Genomic DNA, 16064 nt, shown 5'->3' on the forward strand with positions numbered 1-16064 from the left:
CCTAGGCAGACGGCGAAGACATACGCGACGCAGGAGAAACCCGCTACACCACCTTGCCCGATGTGTCGACGAGAGGGACACGCTCCATCGGACTGCAAGACGATGAAGGAAGCAGACACATCGGCGAGATGGGAGTTAGCGAAGACCCATAGGCTGTGTTTCCGTTGCCTCAAAGTGAGAAGATTTCGCCACGCCTGCAAGAGCAAGAGATGTGGAGTGGATGAGTGCACGCAGACTCATCACCCTCTGCTGCACACCACGCGACAACAGCCGGAGAATGAAGTGACAACACACGTCATCGAGGACAAGTCCGCCGCAGTCACCGCATCGGCAAGGGAAAACGACAAGATCGCGTTCCTGAAGATCCTGCCGATACGAGTCACCGGTCCCACGGGAACGTGCGACACCTACGCGCTACTGGACGACGGGTCGACTTGCACCATCATCGAGACGACGCACAGTGGGAACTTTGACTCCTTTTCATCTCATAAATCTATAACTTCCGTATTAATAAAGATATGTACATGATTTTTTTTCCTGATAATCTTAAATATATATGCTTTTAAATTATGTATGCTTTGTGAGTAAAAATTTATTTCTAATAGTTATAAATAATATAGGAATACAAGAAATATAAAATTTGTAGACTTACATTTATGTCCTAAGAAATTTATACAGGAATAAGTCAAAGTATCTGCGTAAAAAACAAATACTCTTATAAAGATAACTTAGAAGTCACTCAAGAGCTCCTTTACTTCATCAAAAAGTTCTAAATATTTTTTATTGGAAGGTTTTCTTAAACTTGTTATGTATGGGTCAGAGGTATATAAAAGTGCGTGCAGAACATCTTCGTTAGTGGCTACCCTCGAACATTGTCTCGCATGATGAAGCTTGAACTGTTTATAGTCTTTGTTCCATGACTCTTGAGCATTTTCTGAAAGTTGCCCAAGAGGCAAGACAGAAAAGTAACGTATCACACTTTCACAATGAATCAAACCTTGTGATTTTGGCGGATAGCAAGATTCTGTAACTTCACGAATCAACTTGTATAATGGAAACAATAAGCAATTCTTTACTATCAAACAACTCATCATATTTTCATACTGTGCCTTGTTCAGATCCAATTCTATAAAAATGCTAAAATCTTCATCTTTTGAATATGCTGTTATATGTGCCGGTTCATTAAGAAGATTACTGCGTATTTCACTCTATTTTTCTGACGGCCATGCTCGTAAAATATCAACGATGAATGCTTCATCTACTTCACCACGTGACCTTAAACCCTATACATATGAGTTCAGTATGAAATCAAGTCCACAGGTATCAAGCAGTCCCTTGTTTTTCCGTTTCTTTGTACTCTCTGAACTGTCTTCGTATCTTTTAGAAGGTCTTCCTCTTTTCTCTGTCGAAGTAGAAGGTTCAGGTTCGCATGTAGTTTTTTCTAGATTTACAGTGAAAATGACATTAACCAATTGCTATTTTGATTTAAAAACTGTTCTTTCTTTCGACCACATTTCGTATAGCGTTGACGAAACTGAGTTATGAAGGACTTCTAAATACTTGCGATAATTTTTGCTATATTTGCATCTGAAGATTCGGTAATATTATTTCGTACATAGTTTGAGATAGAATCAATATAATTTGTATCACTTTCAACAATAACACACTTAAGTCGCGTCCGGTACACGAGACTTCACTCATTGCGGAGAGTTAAATAATTAACAATTGTTCAGAAATGACAAATGCTTATAGAGAACTGTAATATTTTATATATAAATGCAATATTTTATACTTAATAATGATCATAGACGTGTGCAAAATTACTTGATTTAAAAAAATCATCATTATGCGGTTATGCGGTAAACAATAGGTCTGTATGGAAATGGGAACTAAATACTGTGTGAAATACTTGATAAAAGTAACGCAAAAGATAAAATATAAAGTAATAATTGAGACAAAAGTATTTTTTTGAGTGTCCAGACAGAGAATCTCAAATAAAGAAAAAAATCTTAATATACGTAATTAGAAAAAAACATTCTCACCATGATATTATACTAGATTTAAATATATTACGCAGTAAAACTGCAAAAAAAAATCTTTTGCCCTCAAATTACATTATATTTCCTAATAAATTAAACCAAAATCAGAACTTCGGCAAGCTTCGGCAACTGTCAAATCTCCAACTGAAAGTTTGAGAAAAGAAAATAATACATATAACGATATATGGATCTTTGGTTAAGTAATATTGTACTAAACTAAATATATTTTTATTTTATAGTAAAGTACACATTCTAAGCATTCTAAAATGGTATCACACTATATGACTTCTATTGTTTTGATACTATAAAATTATACCAAACGAAATTTAAGTTACATAATTATTTTTGTATTTTTTTCATTCCTTGACTTTAGATGCTCTGTTCTATGAAGTATGAATAGTGACAGATTTAAATTATACTTATAATGATAGAGTAACTCTTTAGCTACAATTTGAGGTATTATACATGCATATCCACGGAGTTTTAAAAAAAGTATTTATGAGATGGCTTTCTTAGGCGAGTTCCCACTGTGCGACGGTGGCGGAGCGAATCGGTGCTACGGGTCCCCCCGCACCATTCTACATGGAAGGTGTGGCCGGGGCACGGATCAACGCAGCTCAATCGACGCGTGTTCACTTCAAGATCCGCGGGCGGAATTCGCAAGAATACACAGTGGGGGCACGGACGATGGACAGACTGCAGTTATCACCGCAGTCGGTACCGCGCAGCGTCATCAAGGGCTGTCCACATCTACAAGACATAGAGAGGGAGTTGGTCTACGAAGAGGGCAAACCGACGGTACTGTTGGGGCAAGACAACTGGCACCTACTGCTGGCCCACGAAGTCAGAAGAGGATCCGACACGCAGCCGGTCGCATCACTCACCGACCTGGGATGGGTACTGCACGGTACGAGTCGCGGCAGGACAAGACAGCAGGTGCACAGAATCAGCCACATAGTGACGACACATGAAGAGGAACAATCGATGGAAGAAATGATGAAGCAACATTTCGCGCTCGAATCGCTGGGGATCGCACCGAAGAGGTCTTACAATGAAGAAGAACGTCGCGCCCTACGCATCTTAGAGGAGAAAACTCGTCCGTTACCGGCGGGAGGATACGAGACGGGGTTATTATGGAAGAAGGACGACCCTGTGCCGCCGGACAACTACGAATCGGCAATGCGACGTCTCCAACTGGTTGAAAGGAAACTCGACAAGAATGAAGAAATTAAGAAGAGATATGAACAGCAAATGGACACGCTACTCAAGAACGGGTATGCTGAAGTCGCCCCGCCACGGAGTTCCCAACGGGTGTGGTACCTGCCACACTTCGCCGTCATCAACCCGCAGAAACCGGGGAAACTGCGGATCGTGCACGACGCAGCAGCCAAGACGAAGGGCATCAGTTTGAACGACATGCTGCTGCCGGGCCCCGACTTACTTCAATCGCTACCGGGGGTCCTCATGCGGTTCCGGCAACGACGGGTGGCAGTCACGGCGGACATAAAGGACATGTTCATGCGGGTCACCATACGGGAAGAAGATAGGGACATGCAACGATTCCTGTGGCGAGGAGATCGACGAGAGGGTCCACCTGTGGAATATAGGATGAAGAGTGTCATATTCGGCGCAACATCGTCACCGTGTACAGCGATCTACATCAAGAACAAGAACGCAGAACAGTACAAGGAAGAGTTCCCGGAGGCAGCAACGGCGGTGGTCATGAACCACTACGTCGACGACTACCTCGCCAGCTTCGACACGGAAGAGCAAGCCGTACGCGTCTCAAGACAGGTCGCACAGATCCACGGTCGAGCCAACTACTATCTCCAACGGTGGGCGTCGAACTCGCATCAAGTGCGCGCCGCGTTCTCCGACACCGGCGGGGACAGCGTGGTACAACTCGACGCAGAGAAGATACTGGGGATGGTATGGCGACCTTCTGAAGACACCTTAGGCTTCAACTTCAACGGACACAAGCTACCGCCACAGATAGCCAGCGGGGAACAGACGCCGACGAAGAGGGAAGCGCTACGAGCGATCATGTCGCTGTTCGATCCACTGGGCCTCGCCACTCCCATCACCATACAGGCGAAGAAGATATTGCAGGAGACGTGGCGTACCGGTATCGACTGGGACACCGAGCTGCAACCACGGGAAGCGGACGCCTGGCGGAGCTGGATGGACCACGTGCGACGGCTGTCCGCGCTGGAGGTGCCGCGGTGCTACCCGGAGGTAGCCACGGCCGATACAGCTCGGACGCGTACGCCTGTGCCGTGTACTGGCGGGCCGTAAGCGCGACCGGCGAGGTCCACGTGTCGCTGATCGCGGCAAAGGGACGAGTGGCCCCACTCAGCAAGGTGACCACGATACCGCGACTGGAGCTGCAAGCGGCCGTCCTCGGGTGTCGCCTATCGCGCACGGCAGTCGAAGAACACGACCTGAAGCCCGCTCGCCGAGTATACTGGTCGGACTCACGCACCGTGCTCGCATGGCTACGCACCGGTCCTCGCGCATACAAGCCGTTCGTCGCGCATAGAGTCGCCGAGATCGTCGAAGAAACGAAGACGAACGAGTGGAGATGGATACCGACGCGGCACAACGTAGCAGACGACGCCACACGCGACCCACCGACGGACTTCGGCTCGCAGCATAGATGGTTCCGTGGGCCGGACTTCCTGTACCTTCCCGAAGACCAGTGGCCGCGTGAAGATAGTACGAGCGACGATAGTCAAACGGAAACGGGAGAAGAACGCGTACACAAGCTACAGAACGCGACGCAGTTGTCTATAGCATTACCCGATCCGTCACGTTTTTCTAATTGGTTGAAACTTGTTCGCAGTTCAGCACGGGTGTTGCAGTTCATCGACCTCCTGCGACCGACCAGTCAACGCTGTACCGCCATCCGAAAGAGGAACAAGAAGAAAGAGAGCACCGACCCCACTTGGACCCGCACGAAGAAAGTCGATAGAGAGAAGACGAAGATGAAAATCAAGAACAGCAATAGTCCATCTGTGTGTTTCATCCCCATAGACACACACTACCTAGATCGCGCGCGACGGCTATGGATTCGCGCGATGCAACAAGAGGCGTTCGGCGACGAAATCGCAGCATTAAAACATGGAAAACAGCTGCCGTCATCCAGTCGACTCATACAGCTGTCAGTCGTCATAGACAACGACGACATTCTGCGACTTCGATCGAGAATAGCAGCCGCCGCCGATCTGTCAGCCGAGCAACGAGAGCCCCCATCGTCGACGGAAACCACGCCTGGGTGCGCCTATACATCGCATGGGTGCATCGGAAACTTCACCACGGCGGCTTCGAGATCACCACGAACGAGGTGCGACAACACTTGTGGGTGTTGCGCCTACGACACGCCGTCCGCAGTGAACTGAAGAGGTGTCAGCTGTGCCGCCTACGAAGAGCAAGACCGGCGCAGCCGTCAACAGGCAACCATCCACAGAGCAGGCTGGCGCATCATCAACGACCGTTCACGTTCACCGGCCTAGACTACTTCGGGCCTATGACCGTGACAGTGGGCCGCACTCACCAGAAGCGGTACGGAGTGCTCTTCACCTGCTTAACGACACGCGCAGTCCACCTGGAAATCGCCGGCAGCCTCAGCACGGACTCCGCCATAATGGCCCTGCGGCGCTTCATAAGCCGCAGAGGGTGTCCCACTGAGCTATGGTCCGACCAAGGCACCAACCTCAAAGGTGCTGACGTCGAACTGAAGAAAGCAGCCGAGGAAGCCATCCAAGAAGAGTCATCAGTCCATTTCATCCGGTGGCGCTACATTCCCCCGAGCGCACCCTTCATGGGAGGTGCGTGGGAACGGTTGGTGCGTAGCGTGAAGACCGCACTAGCCGCTACGTTGAACGAGCGGGCCCCCAAGGAAGAGGTCCTCCACACTCTGCTGGTCGAGGTCGAGCACACCCTCAATAGTCGACCGCTAACCCACGTGTCAACATCGGCAGACGACGACAGCGCCCTAACCCCCAATCACTTCATATTGGGCGGTCCATCGCGCGTCCCACTGCCAGGCAGCTTCACCGAGAGCGACGCGGCGGGACACAAGGAGTGGCGTGCCAGCCAGAGGCTAGCTGACTGCTTCTGGAACCGGTGGGTGAAGGAGTACCTACCCGAGTTGCAACACCGGCGGGAGCCCCGAGCTACACACGGAGCCATCAAAATGGACGACCTGGTCCTGATAGCTGATGGGACCTTGCCTCGCAACACGTGGCCGCGAGGCGTGGTGGTGGCAACCTACCCTGGACCAGACGGCGAGATCCGAGCGGTCGACGTGCGGACGAACAAGGGCATCCTACGGCGACCCACTAAGAAGCTGATCATACTGCCCACATCGACATCGAGCGACGCGAACACGAGTTAACTCCAGCTACGAGAGCTGCGGCGGGAGATTATGTTCGCGACATTATTGTATATGTGTCATTATAGTGATATTTATAGCAATGTTTATAGATAGTTGTTAAGTCTCTAGTTTAATCGTTTTTGTATACTGTTATTTTATATAGATTTTACATAGATTTAAGATACCTATAGTGTAAGTTAAATAAAGTATTCCTTTGTGTGTTATCATTATTACCTACAAATAGAAATAGAAATTGTAACAATAAATAGAATTAAGAAATTGTAAATTGTAATAAATAAATAAACGCTATAGGGTACCGATCTGAAGAGACACGCGTCTCGTTCATTCTCGCCCCGTCCCGCTCACACAGATTCGCTAACGCGAGTTGGAAACGTTATCGTGCGAGCGGGCGGGTATAAAGATAGGCCGCCTCCCGTCGAGCGGCATTCGCTTCCGGGCAGCGACGCACTACACTCGAGAAGAAATAGGACAAGAAGAAAAAATACTCTCTTCAGACGGTACCGGAGGCTTCAGAATAGTAATCGCTGTGTTTCACTCCAGCCTGAACCAACGCCCCTACAGTCCACGCTCACCGTACGGCAGTCCACACCGCACAAAAATATAAAAGGCGTATTATGATAGCCGGTAATACGCCATACCAATGTTTATGTTAGACTGTTAGGAATACAACTGCGAAAACCATACGCAATTTGCTGCAGTGATTTTTGCGTGCTATTAGAACAAACATACAGCCAGACAAAATTTCTAAAAAAATATTGTTTTACCATGTATATTGTGTTTATTAAGGTCCTCATATTAATTTTTCTTAAATATTTTATTATATTAGTAAGATTTTTTAGGACACCTCATAATATATATGTATATATATAAAAATCATAAATAAAATAGTGAGCATGGAAACATAGCATTTATGGCGGTCTACGGGGGAGGCTTATGGATAGCACTGGTCAGATAATGGATGAAATGTTATGGAAATATAGCCCGCTTAACTTTCCATTCTTGGAATGGTACTTCTTATGGGGCAGGTGTACAGCCGGTGTTGGTGTATGATTGCAGCAGGTACTATAAGCCCAATCCTTGATTACTACGATGCGGGTAAAACCTGGAATGTATACATTCAAAGCAATCAGGATCGTTTCTTGTAATTATCGCTATTAACGATCACCTTTTGAAGTTACAAATGAATGGCCCATTAATGTTGGCGAGGTGATCGACAGAGTTACAAGCGATTATGATGTATAAAACTACAATGTGTGAAATTAAGACATTAGTATGAGTGGCCAGACTATATTACATACTGAGATTTAGCAAGTACTACAACATGATATCTAAAGCACAAATACAAGGTGTATTGTCTAATATTTAGTTTACAATTGTGTTTCAATACTTTCCAAATATGTGGGGTATACTTGTATACCTCGCGTTAGACAACTATAGTTTGCAATACGTGCAAATTACTAATTATGTAGTAAATGACGCAATTTGTTCAATATATATACATACATAAATATGTACTATATATATATATATATATATATATATATATATATATATATATATATATATATATATATATATATATATAAATTTTATTATTCAGAATTAGTAAACACATAACCAGTGCAAACTCTCTAAAATGTAACCGATGGCTGACGTACTATTAAACAACTGACGTTAGATGACTTATGTATGCAATCGATAAAATATCTTATTGATTGATAGTAATAAATCTATGATCAAGAATATAATTCGTAATCTAAAATTGAAAATTATATTTTAATAAAATTTAATTTAGTATTATTTATATATTATAAAAATAGACTAGTATATAATATAAAAATATTTATACATATAAAATGATTGCTTGATATATTTTTTGTATCTAGATGCCTACCTTTTTTTTATTATGGATCCTAATACGCGATATCAGAGTTTTTTTTAACAACGTAGGTTAAAAGAAGTAAAATGAAAACTATATACCGGGGTCCGTAATCACTGCGTAAGCCAGTTCATACCAAGCTCGTCTAAATTGGTATTAGAACGATTAAAGAATGACACATGAAGAAGCATGACAACTGTTGACCCCACTTTTTACTTTTAAATTTATTATTTGCAAACTTTATTTTATTGTAATTGTGAACAAGCGGCGGCCCGATGGTCGCGGGTTCGAACCCCGCACGAATAATTTAAAATTGATCACGAAATTTTTAAAATCGATTATTCAACTGATCGGTTGTTTTATAGCATTAAATATGTAATTTTTTTAGATTGATATAACTTTTTTATTTATGAACCGATTGAAATAAAACAAACACTAAATGTTAAGTGGAGTAAACCGCAACATATTAGTGAAAATCGCATTCAAATCAGAAACGGGTTAACCCGTTTCTGAGATTAACGTGTATATATGTACAGACAAACAGACGTACAGACAAATAGACAAACAGGCATTTATTCTAAAAACCATTGTTTTGGATTCTATAGCGTTCATAAAGCAACCTATAATCGTTTTTCTTATATATCTTCCATGTACAGACAGCGACCAGTTAGAATTTTATTATATGTATTGGTGATTGATTGATGATAATCACTCGAATCTAACGATTTTATTGCGTATTCAAATTATAAAAATACCAATCTATAAAAGACTATAAGCCTTTTGGAGCACAAGAGAGCATCATTAAACTTTCCACGAACTGAATAAGTACTTATACAAAGTTTTCGCGCATTTTTAAACTTTATCACGGCAACAGCATGACATGGCCTTTTATTAAAATTTAAATTTTACGAGCTGAACATTATTTCATTATAGTTATTTGAAGTACATAGTAAGTACATAGAAACTTTCTCTTAACAACTAACTGACCAGACCGACACTGTCCTGTTAAAGTTACCTACATTTTTTTTTGTTTTATAAAATTTTAAATGTACTATGTCACATGGTCCCGTCGTTCACAAGAGACATGCTTACCAACGAACATTATATCTTATCTATACAGATTTACCATATAGCTAGTAACGTCCTTACAGAGTACTTTTTTTTAATGGATGATAATGGAATGGTAACCCCACCCGCGCTATTATATAAAAATAAATATATAATAATATTATTGCTAGCAATGTCGAACTCCGTTGCTAATAATCCCTTTCCCTCCCCTTACAGAGTACTGAATCCTTATTCAAGTCGTGCTCAAATAGATAATAAATAAACAAAACCTAATTTTGAATGTTTAGAATATACCTACCTGCCAAGTAGGTTTAAATAATATTGGTTGAACAGTTTTAAACACAATAATCAATTATGCTCAATATACAAAATCCATCAGTCGTATTAATCTCAATAGCTTAGGGGCGTGAATATTGAATAAATTATTTTCGTAGTTAGCAAACCAACTAAAATATTCACAGTGTTATAAATCTAACAAGGTTTAAAATACGGATATGCGCAAAATGTGTCCGGAAATGGATTGAATGATTCCATTGCTTAAAAGACTATAATATGAACTGTCTCCTTCCAATGAATACACTATTTGTTAGCTAACATTGTTCTTAAGGTGTAGCAATAGATAAAAAAATATGTCGAATAAAAACTGTACAAAAAGGGAATGTAAAAACTGAAACGATTTCTAGGGTGACTACGTAGGTTGACCTGCCAGGGTATATTGCTAGCAATGGGACTGGTAGTCCGCATTACTAACAATCAATTCCCCCCAGATTATTGGAACTATATCCAATAAAGGACACATTCCTTTCTTTCGTTCCTGGAACTAGTTATGAAACTATATCGAATCTGATATTTGCAGTAAATACACCATAGAGCAATGTTTTTCAAAGTGTGAGTCGCGACCTCTTAAGAAGTCCCCGAGCCTCTACAAAGGAGTCGCGGAAGGTCGCGAAGCAGTGAAAAATCAACAGTTCTGTAAATACATCAATCAATGAATAATACATAATGAAGTATCTATAACAGACATCGATTACGTGTCTGTTTTAGATACTTTATTATGTATTATTTATTTTATTTTATAGGTACCTAACTGTGAATATAAATACAACTGTAGGGATTTCATAAATGTACTATAATAAAATTCTTACACATTCGAAACCGTGGAGGGTAGGGGGTCGCAAGATATTTTTACATAATAAGGGGGTCGCGTCATGAAAAAGAATGAAAAACACTGCCATAAAGGGCACCATAAGCACAAAGCGTTTCTGATTCATGAAACCAGTGTACTAACAATTTATGAATTATATTATTATTTATTAATATCCATGTTAGTAATATAAACCAAGTTACGATTATACTATATATCCCAGTGTTCTACTCTAGCGCTGAAAATACCAAAGCGATCAAATGACTGCATTTACATTTCTTAAAAGAATATATTTTCTGAATTATTAAATTTCCGTCATAATCGTTTTATAACTTCTAATAATTCAAGTTTGTATATATTATTGCAATATATTCATATTGGAAACTGAGTAGTTATTGTGGTTATTTAACCGGAATATTTACAATTCGCTAAATGCGGGTGTTAAAATCTAAGAAATGGAACAGTTTTAGCTCGAGGATATTATGGCCATAGTTCAAGAGCACAAATTGAAATTATTTCTCAGAAAATTGATGTCGCAGTAATTTCTAGTGAAGTACTTTGTTTACAGCAAAATGTTCAGACAGAAGAAGCTGGACCTACGTATTTTTCAAAAAGATGTTTCAGAGAAATCATTTATCAATATGGAAAGGTATTGATGTAGCTGCATACCCAGAAGCGTACTGAAATCGAAGTGTATCGTCAGCTTGGAAACAGTAGTTGCTATCTCTCTCTCACTCATTGAAGAAATATAATAAGTACTTTTATTGCAATTTTTTTCACGCTTTTATTACGAGCTTTTATTCACGCTCAATGAGCCTCTGGGACTGAAAATTTTACTATAAATGACCTGTGAAATAAAAATAGTGAGCATACAATTTTAATCTTAAATATGACACTTAAAAATATTTTTAAATAGGCAGCCAAATGTGCCCGTACAAAAGAACTGTAAAAAAATCTGTAGAAAAAATATATTCCTAATTTGGCAAGAGACTTAATTGGTCTGAAGGTCAATCATGGCTTGCTGACATCATCGACCTCACAAACTGGTGACGACTTATACCCAGAGCAGAAAAAGCAGACAGTGTTTCGTGTAAAAGTGCAGAAATAAAACCAATAAATATTGTGATACGTCTATGAAACTATTACGTGGTTCTTGCAAAATCAATAATGTATTGCTATGTCAACAGTGTGTTTGAAATCTTGCTTCTTAATACTTAATTTCCGTGTGGTTCCGACATAAAATAGGCCACCTCTTCCTTTCCAGGGGGTGTCGTAAGAGGCTACTAAGGGAACTTAATGATCGAGGAATGAGTAGCAACATCCGTCTTACAACATTGCCAAGGACTAATTGCAGTTGCCAACCTGCCTGCTAAGCGTGTCAACTACTGGCAAAACCCCCAATAGGAAGAAGCCTGTAGTCAGCAGTAGACAATTAACAGCCGATATGCTATCGCCTAATACGTATACATTATTTCTAGTTCAGTAATACCCAAGAACGAGAAAGTACTTATATCTGATTACATATATATGTATATATATATATATATATATATATATATATATATATATATATATATATATATATATATATATGTTACATACATCTTTTATACTCGTGTACTCGTTATATACTTTTCGTGTGGCGACGGAGTAAGAAAGTCTGTAAAAACGACTTAGGAAACACATACAAAACAATGCCTTGCAGGTAAAATGCGTGAGTTATTATAGTGACAATAATAATATAAACAGACGTAATATTTAAAATAGTAATATCGTGATATATTGACTCAGCACACTGCAAGTACCTAGTATGTTACATTCAACATGTTACATTATTCGTTTGTAAATAAAGGTCGCTTTGCGCAAACTATCTTCATTGAATCTTATTGCTATAGTTATACGCACCATTTCTCTTCTGCACCGTCCACTTTTATGTCGGGTATATTTGGTATTTTCTTGTTGAGGTACGCCGAGGAAATCTTCAGTAGTGCCTGCGAACAAAGCAGGTGTTACGCTAAATAGGATCACGATACGCCGGCCTACACAGTAATAGTGGTAATAGAATAATTACTGAGCATTCTAGTTAATGTTTTATGGATAGATTTTGTGTGGACAGTACAGTTGTTGTTCAGGTCTACTCAGTGAATCTGTACAGCAATATTTTTTTAAAGTAGTTAGATAGGTTCAAAAAAAATTGAAAAAATATTAGTTACAGTTTTATATTTATTTATTTCTCACCACAAACAACTCAGGAATTCAACAATAACAATTCAAGAAATTACTACAAACATATCTAGGCGTTTTTTTATGCAACTTAAACATGCAAATAAGCTAATGGCCCACTTGATGGAAAGTGGTAACCGTTGGCGTATCATGGCCATAACAGTGTATACTGTTTCGCCCATGGCACCATGCGTTACCATTTCTGAGGACTCAGGTGTTATTCCTCTGTACCCTGTAAATTCACTGCCATATCCCACCCTTCAAACCGAAACACATCCATGCAGATACAACTGCTTCACGGTAGAAACACGTAAGGAACAGAAGTGCCCAAACAAACGACTTTTGTATAATGTCTCCCTTTGGTTACCGAATTCCATGTGTTTCACTGCATTCTCAAATAATTTAAATTGATATAATTTTTAAATCGACAAGAATATAATTATCATTTATCATTTGCGCGAAAGCATATGCAACTGTGTTTATTACTATTAGAAGTGCTAATTAGAGTCTTATCAGACTTTTTCAGCACGCCTATGACATATCCACGTTTTTTTTATATAATTTTTCATACAACTTAAAATGGCAAACAATAATAATAATAATGAATATTTTATTTAATATCTCTTGATATAGTAGCATCAACTATTGTTTGTACATTGTATTCATTTAAAATGAAAGTTTTTACGATAAGTACTATGCAGCTGTAACATAAAGCACTTACTTTTTAACATTGCTTAATGTTAAAAAGTAAGTGCTCGTAAGTTTTTGCTGTCATGATCAAAAATATGAAGGAAAACGACAACAATTTGTTTTTCTCTAATTTTTACTATGAGTTTACAAATTTTAAATCTATAGCAACAAATATTGAAAAACAGTTGCTGTTGTTTTGGAAACTATTATATCTATAATAGTTTAATAATAATCTTACTCGATGTTTATGTCTATATCTAATGTATATATAGGTACACAAGTATAGCTACGCTATCCGCGTGGGAGACACAGGTATCATCAAATCGAATCATGACATCGTTTACGCAAAAGCTGGCTAATAAAGATCGACATACGATACGTAGCCCTGATATGTACATATATATATAATCGAGGCTTAAGCCTGATTTATGGTGTGAAACAAGTTTCCGCACACCTAAACAGTTTAGTGCGCATTTTGATTTTTAATAAAAGTATTATCATGCAATATATTTATATTATAAAATAGATTAGCACCCAACCAAATATAAAAGTATTAAACTTCCAGCGTAATACATTAAACTAGCTTCTCAATGTAAATCCGTATCCTCCGAGATACGTGAAGTTGAATCCGATACACATCCGCTACGACAAAAATATATACAAACGTAATTGTAAACATATTAAATTTACATAAATTGGGTTTTCCGGGTCAGTTAGTATAAAAAGAAGCATCTCTTGACATGTGTGGACCAAGTGCTCCTCTATACCGTCGAGGTTTACACTGCATTAAATTGTGAAATTAGTCCGAGATACCTAAATAATTTTGTGTATCGTTCGATGTTTATACACACACATATATATACATATATACATACATACATAGATTATAAAAACGTCTAACTTCATTTACTAGTTTCTTGCATGAAGCATTGGATTAGTTTTATAAATTAAACCCGAGTTTAGCCTACGAAATACGTGGAGTTGGCTCCATAACATATCTGCTACGACGATACGTACTGGTGCATGGAATGCATATTAGCACATTGCATTGCACAGATAGGATATTGTCATGTGAAAAAGATTATATTTTTTTCTTAAACGTGAGTGAGTCTGACTCCATGGGAACTTCTTTCGTAGCATTATTTCTTCTTTAGTAAGCACCTGTAAAAGCCACTTTGAATTGAGTATAAAGAAATACTTATGAAGACCTCACTTTATAAACGATCTCTTTGAATCTCCTTACATTACTGTACTTTGAATAATTGTTCATGTAATTCAATTCGGTAGTTTTCTAAGCATGAGTGTTCTTAGTGCATGAAATAAATGAATAAAATAAAATGTTGTAGGTATTGGAAACGTACTCAGCTCAGGTAGCAGTGGCTGAATTTCAATCCGGGGTTTGAATTCACAAGATTCCTGCATTCAGCACATTGCACTTTGGGCTTAAAGGAAAATTAATTTCTGTGGAATCTGTGTAGTTGTAATATACAAGTACCTATTTATGGAAATAATCAAAGACGAACAGACAACTCTAAGAATGTACAATTTGAGTTATCTCCATTATTTAGAAAATGGTGATATAGATAGTAACACTAGTAATAAATTTGGAAGCACATCAAATATGTACATTTGGTTTCATTTGGGTTTGGACTGTTATTTATTTTCTCCTTTTCTCTCAGAGTTCCAAGTATATTGAAGTCATTAAAAATAATTACTAATAGGTAGGTAGCATCCGTCCCCTATTTGTTTACATTAGAGCAAACCAATTCCAATGAAATTCATCATTTATTTTAAGCAGTTAAATATTTGGTGTTAATATCAAAATCTGATAGAAGGAGCAAACGAAATCTTAATATTCGAGACGTTAAAATTTCCCAAGAAATAAACATCTACTATAGATAAACATGATTAGTATTAACAGAGAAGTAACTTAAGCACTTTACAATTTCTTTCAAACTTGAAGGAATTAGCAAAGCCTTTTTTCAACAATTAAAAATTAAATCATGTTGATATTTTAAATTATTATTTAAGAGAAAATCTTTGCCTCTCACTTCCATGCGAAGAATTGGCCATTACTATCAAGTTCTCTAGACTAGTTTTTTTTTATATATATAACTTAGAATGGCAAACAAGCTGACGGCCTACCTGATGGAAAGTGGTAACCGTCGCCTATAGACATGACCAGTACCATGGACATAACAGAGTATACTGTTTCGCCCATGATACCTCCCATGCATTACCATTCCTGAGGACTCAGGTGTTATTCCTCTGTACCCTGTAAATTCACGCCATAGTAGTAGCACTAGTAGATGTAAACTATGGAAATATTTAGTAAATGCTATGTATATTATAACGCTACCTCATTACTTATAAATAATTTAGTTACTTTTTTTTCAAGACAGAATGCCAATGAAGCTGACGGCCTACCTGATGAAAAGTGATAACCGTCACCTATAGACGTAAACGGTAACCATGCACATTACAGAATATACCAATAAATGCAGTAGCATAGTATTGTTTAAGCTCTCCATTCGTCATAAAATAAAATAGTTTGCTACCTATTTAATAATGTCTAATTATAATATAATAAAAATAATTAATCAAGCGGAAATAAATAAAGTCGCT

At 39.2% G+C, this 16064-nt stretch overlaps 1 protein-coding gene across 1 annotated transcript in view; it reads right to left on the bottom strand.

Moving 5' to 3' along the window:
* The window catches only part of LOC113519744 (protein nervous wreck), a 78091-nt gene that overhangs the window by 41496 nt on the left and 20531 nt on the right, over positions 1-16064 (bottom strand). The window contains exon 3 of the mRNA XM_031911436.2: positions 12432-12517. Coding sequence (XP_031767296.1) covers positions 12432-12517 — 86 coding nt within the window. The remainder of the gene's footprint in view (positions 1-12431; positions 12518-16064) is intronic.

Source organism: Galleria mellonella, unplaced genomic scaffold (genome assembly GCF_026898425.1).
Source record: "Galleria mellonella isolate WM207_F2 unplaced genomic scaffold, CSIRO_AGI_GalMel_v1 utg28, whole genome shotgun sequence".
Classification (NCBI taxonomy): Eukaryota; Metazoa; Arthropoda; class Insecta; order Lepidoptera; family Pyralidae; genus Galleria; species Galleria mellonella.